General features: G+C 49.5%; 1 protein-coding gene across 1 annotated transcript in view; it reads right to left on the reverse strand.

The window, feature by feature from the left end:
- CLCN5 (chloride voltage-gated channel 5) overlaps positions 1-3,385 on the reverse strand; it is a 165,622-nt gene extending 162,237 nt beyond the window's left edge. The window contains exons 1-2 of the mRNA XM_040998660.1: positions 3,177-3,385; positions 971-1,139 (exon numbers count right to left, since the gene is read on the reverse strand). Coding sequence (XP_040854594.1) covers positions 971-986 — 16 coding nt within the window. The 5' untranslated portion in view covers positions 987-1,139; positions 3,177-3,385. The remainder of the gene's footprint in view (positions 1-970; positions 1,140-3,176) is intronic.
- Between the last annotated feature and the right edge of the window lie 2,615 nt (positions 3,386-6,000).

Raw genomic sequence — 6,000 nt, forward strand, 5'->3', positions numbered from 1 at the left:
TGAAAGCCAGCATATAATCAAATCCCATTCGCGTTAGTGTTTCAACTGGTCTTTCCTACCATTCCAACAATCTGCTGCATTGGTGTGCAAGCATGCATTCAACTGAGACAAGCAGCACAAGTAAACATTTTTAAAAGTTACATTAGACCACCGACAAATCCGCCTGAAGAGTCATAGTCAGGTGCTTTCGTTCTACTCCATCTAAATGATCCTCAACATTTAAGTGAGTCACAGATCAGTTCTGACAGCCTTTCTGTATTGTTTCTCAGACCCGCATTCTTGTGACAAACACAAAAGTCTTACATGAAGATTTTGATACTCTGAAACAAAGGGCACATCATCAACCCCATCAATATACATATGTGTGAATATATATATATATACATATTTTTGTATATGGTAGGAACTACAGATTCACAAGAGATAACATCCCATTAGCCAAGATCATTGTTACACTGTGAGTTGTGACTTTGGGGTAGCTTTCATACTTAAATAGGCATTTTCTTCCCGTTACCATATATAAAAACTGCAACATTAACTATGCTTCTTTTCTTTCCAGACTAAGTCCCAAGAAAGTTTCGATTATGAAAAGGAAGCCAAAAGGCACAGTCATCCATCTCCTTCAAGAAGCCCGCACTAGGAATATGCAGGAAACAAATGAAAAACACAAACAGGCCAGATGATCGTCCATGTCCTCACATACAACGCCCACCAGCACCAGTTCACACGGAATTCTTCTAAATGCTTGAGCAGGACATTTTCCTACCCCGCTCCCCAACCTCCACTTTAAAAGACTGAATTTCTAGCAAACAGCAGCTTCTTTTAAACTAAGGTGCTTTGTCCTTGCAAAGACAAAGGGTTAAATTTAAGAAACATCTGGCTGCTGGTGTGTATGTGGGGGTTGTGGAGGTGAGTTGGAGACTAGAGTAGGAGAAAAACCCAGTTCCAGAAAGAGGTGTTGATGTCTTACCCTGCCACATGGCCATCTTGGTCCTATCTTCTACACTGGGGCGGCGGGCTCAAGGTTGAGCGGAGTCCCCCAGTTTCGGCGGGGAGGCTGGATGGAAACACAGCTGTGTGGCCGCTTTCTGCAGGAGGTGAAGTGGCCGCTTTCTGCAGGAGGTGAAACAGCTCCCAACCTGAAAAAGATACACAGAAAAATGGAGACCTCAAGAGGGGAAAAAGAAACATTGTGAATGCTTGAAAATGATCTCCTGCCCCTCTCTCGCCCAAAGACAAGCAGCAGACATGGGTGGTGTCAAATTTCCCCCTAGGCGGCAGGGTAGGGTAGGTACTGTGGCAGAAAAAAAAAATCAGAGATGTGGAGTCAGTTCCTGTCACTACTGAGGGCTGTGGGGCTGGGCTGCAGTCACTGGTTTTGGGGAAAAGGGGTGCAGAACCTCAAAGCACAAAAGAGTGGCTGAGCTAACCGATTCAGTTGGAGACTGAAGATCAGCATCACCCACGCCCTGCCCGACCCCCCCAACAGACCTCACTTCACCTTCAGAAAAACTCTTGCACAGGTTAAACATAATTGAAAGGGAGCATAATAAAAATAAAGCGGAGGGCTGCCTGGGTGCTGGCTGCATCTCTCGCTTTCGTCGTACTTTCCCACACTTTGCAAATTCCTCATTATGAGCATACACTGTTTGGGTCATGGTGGTAGGGGGTGAACACAAGATGGAAAACATACAGACAGAACACCGATCAGTGCAATCAAATTAATTCAAGTAAATCTGCTGGTGCAACTCCACTTGAAACCTTAATACAATACTTCTTACAAGGCTACAAGATGAGCTAAGAATGGGGCGGGGGGGATGAGAGGTGTGACTTACTGGAGTCTGTTCGGTGCTATAATATTGCCAAGGCTACTTCATTCAAGCAACGTCTTCATCGCTGGGTCTTCCTTACTTAGCACACAAACCAATCAAAAGTCCTTACCTTTCCGATTTGGTCAACATCAAAACGGGCTGCTGTTTCCATAGCTTTTGAGGCTAATACTAACTTGAGAATCATACTGGCCTTCTTCGAACACCTTGATTTATTGTTTTTCTTAAGAACAAAGGGGTCATGCATACACATGCCAAAACGGCATTAGTGAAAAGACAGAGCTTTGGCTAAGGAAAGATTTGGCAAAGTCCAATGAAATCCGGAGGTCACAGAGTCCTGGGATGATATCCCAAGAAAACGAGCCTAGGCGATTGACCTGCAACAGTCTGTTTGGATGGGTGCATTTTTTTTCCCCCTTTTTCTTTCCATTTAGGGTGGAGTTCCAAAGTATTGATTTATGCCTCAGAGAGACCAGCCGAAATTCACCATCTGCAAAGGCAAACCTGGGCCGTTTCTAAGAAACGTACGAAGAGAATACGCAAAACGCATTCTCACTGGCTTTAGACTGCTCCCACTTTTGGACTTTGCATGCTTGCTCAGTGCTGTTAGCATATGGCCACAGTGCCCTTGGAGCTGCAAGCAACTGATGTCTTCTGAAATGTTAACAGAGGTAAAAGGCATGTCCGTGTTAGAAAAATAAATAAATAAATAAAGTACAGCTTGCCCTGGTGGTGAAAGGCGCCTGGAGCGCAAAGCTTGAACGTCTGGAAAGCAGAACCAGCTCAGCGTGTTAAGTGGCAAAAAGAAAACGCACAGCCACCACTTAACTTCGTCTAGAGTTTGGACTCTGACTTTGCAAAGAGCCACACGAACCCGCGGCAAGTCCAGAACGGGAAGGGAGAAGAAGAACGGGGCCTCGACGAAGCTTTAGCAACCACAGCTAAGCTACGCCTGTCTTGGAAAGGGGATGCGGGCAGCTAAGCTCCCAAATTCAAAAACGGGACAGGGCTTGGCGCCGCTCCGCAGGGAAACTTCGCTCGGGCAGCCTAGGGACCCTGGTCGGAGATCAGGGCTGGGCTCCTGGGGAGATGCCGCCCCGCGCTGGGTACGAATAGCCTGTCTACCTCCTCCAAGTGTCAGGGTCCGGGCGGCTGGGGACGGGAACCCCCATCTCCAGCGAGGAGGGCAGAGCCCGAAGGGAGCGCTTCCCTCCCCCGCCCCCTCACCCCTGCCTGGCCGCCTGTCGCTGAGTTGGGGGGGGGTGGGTCTGCTCCGGGGACGGGGCCGGGGGACCCGCGGCCTGCCAAGGAGCACTTGGAGAAGGGGGACAGCCCATTTGTCTTTACCTGTCGCCCGGGTCGGGAGCTGCAGAGTCCGGGTCCACCGCCGGTGGGCAGCGCGCTCGGTCGGCTCCGGCGTCCAGGACACCAAGTTGAGCTAGCGCCCCACGTAGCCGGCAGAGCTTCATTCACACAACCCAGCCGGGGAGGAGGGGGAGTGGAGCGGCCGCGCGGCTCATGTGACAGGCGCCTCGCGAGTAGCAGCTCAGCCTGTGCCGCGTCTGCGCGTGCGCGCCGCGCCGGGCGCGCACCCGGCCCCTCAGGCCCGGCCCAGGCGCGGGCGGGGGCGGCACGCCGGCTGAGGAGGAGCCGGGGGGAGGAATCTCGACGTACGCAATCGCAGTGGGGCAAGTCTCCGCGCTGCCATGTTTAATGAGGACCGGGCCGCTGCTGTGGGCGCTGGGTGTGTCAAGCTACGTCTCGGGAAGCTTCGTCCCAGCGTATTTCAGGTTGCAGCCTGCGGGTCCTTGTTGTGTGGGGTTGATCCGGAGCTTCCAGGCCACGGAGTAGAAGGACTGTGTTAGTTGCATTGACATCACAGATACTGAGCCTGTTATGTGCCAGGCACTGTTCCAAGCACTTTCCCTTTAAAAAAAAAAACACACACACACACACAGTAACCCAATGTAATGTGTGCCACTACGTCTCCGTTATTATTTATCAGAATAGAGAAGACACTGCTTAAATAATTAGTACAAGCCCCCATGATAGCAAAAATAGGGACAATGCAAATAGAAGCATACTTGCAACAGCCGAATCAATCCTCATTGCAACATTGCAAAGTCCGTAGTTTTCAGTTGTCAGTACTGTATCCATTTTAATTGTTACAAAGTGCAAGTCCAGAAAAAGAAAAGTCCCTGCACTAGTAAGTGACACAAGCAGAATTCAAGCCTGGGGTCTATCCAGCTCCAAACCCCATCCTGGAGTTGGAAGAACCACACACACACAGAAGCACACACACCACTGGGAATCCCGACTTTGGAGAAACCAAGTGGTCACGGCTACATATGACATAGGTTTTTCAGCCATGACAGTGAGGGGACATTGCACACCATAGAAACCATGGGTGTCGTGCCAAGTGGACAAAAAGCCGATGTGATTGGGGCAATTTGAAACAAAGCACCGTTCTAGTGAGCTAAGACGAAGAAGGACTGTGCTCGCCTGTCGCCATCAGGTCTGGGCTGGGAGAGTGAAGCCACAGTTGCAGTTATTGGGAACCACAAAGTAGAGATAGCTGGGGAGTATTGGCTCCTGTTATGCCTTATCTGAACTTCTGCGCCTGGGTTGGAAATCAGTGGGCACTCCTCCCCAGCCAAGACACTTCCGTCCTCCAAACGCAAGTGGCATGCTCTAACCAAGGCAATTCAAGCAACCAAGTTTCCAATCGAGGATGACGTGGATACTCAAGGACCACCTAACTGGCAACCATGCACCTATGGCTGTCGTCTGCCCTGTACAGCTGCATTCCATCTTCCAAACAAATCATTCTCTGTTTGATTTCAACCGCCTTTATCTGTGCCTGTTACTGCAGTCTGGTGCAGGGCCAGAGTTGTGGTTTGCTGGGGGTTTTTTCCCCCTCACCAGTAGCATTTTAAAAGTTCCTCCTTGCAGGCCCTCGGGTGTGGGGGAGGAGCCACAATAGAAAAGGATCAGAGTAGTCCTCCAACAAAGATAAAGCCAAGCACTGGGGATGGCTTCCGCAAAGCCGGGCGAAGTTCCAGCTGAGCACCTGTGAGTGGGCCTAAGTGGCTGAAGCTTGGGGTCAGGACTAGTAGGGGAGTAGCTGTGGCAGATAATATTATCCCAGTTTTGGAAGATGATAAATATTGCACTAAGTTTTGTTTGTTTGTTGTTGGTGTTGTTTTTACTTACTTTGGAAAGTGAGAAAAAATGTAGTTTGTGAACAAGGCAATGCATTTACTGCAAATGTTCTGTTTCCTCAAGATATTTTTATTTATTTTAACTTACTTATTGCAAAGACTGACAACAGAGAGGGGTGGGGGGGGGGCTGACTATGGCCTAGCAGCTAAAGTCCTCACCTTGGATGAGCCAGGATCCCACAAGGGCACTGGTTCTAATCCCTACAGCCCCGCTTCCCATCCAGTTCCTTGCTTGTGGCCTGGGACAGCAATCGAGGACAGCCCAAAGACTTGGGACCCTGCACCCACGTGGGAGACCCAGAAGAGCCTCCAGGCTCCTGGCTTCGCATTGGCGCAGCACCGGCTTTAGCAGTCACTTGGGGAGTGAATCATTGGATGGAAAATCTTCCTCTGTGTCTCTCCTCCTCTCTGTATCTCTGACTTTGCAATAAAAATAAATCTTTTTTAAAAAGAGACAGAGAGAGAGAGAGAGAGATTCCATCCACTGGTTCACTCTCCAAATGGTCACAACAGCCAGGGATGGCCAGGAGCCAGGAATTTATCCAGAGTGCCCATAGAGGTGGCAGAGACCCATGCACTTGAGCCATCTTCTGCCACTTCCCCAAGTGCATTAACAGGAAGCTGGATCAGAAACAGAGCTGCAGGGCTCAAAGCAGGGCTCAACATGGAAGGCCAGAATTTCAAGAAGAGGGTTAACCAACTTTACCACAATGCTGGCCCTGGAACGAACGAACTAACTAACTAACTATGTCTCTCTATCTCCAAATTACAAGCCAACCTTGAGAAAGAGATATCTCCTTTTTCAAATTTATTTTTATTGGAAAGGCAGATTAGATTTAGAGAGAGAAGGAGAGACAGAAAAGATCTTCCACTCGCTGCTCTACACCCCAAGTGGCTGTGATGGATGGAGCTGAGCCCATCAGAAGGCAGGAACCAAGAGCTTCTTCTGG

The sequence above is a fragment of the Ochotona curzoniae genome, unplaced genomic scaffold, assembly GCF_017591425.1.
Source record: "Ochotona curzoniae isolate NIBS_2020 unplaced genomic scaffold, NIBS_Ocur_1.0 contig_1274, whole genome shotgun sequence".
Classification (NCBI taxonomy): Eukaryota; Metazoa; Chordata; class Mammalia; order Lagomorpha; family Ochotonidae; genus Ochotona; species Ochotona curzoniae.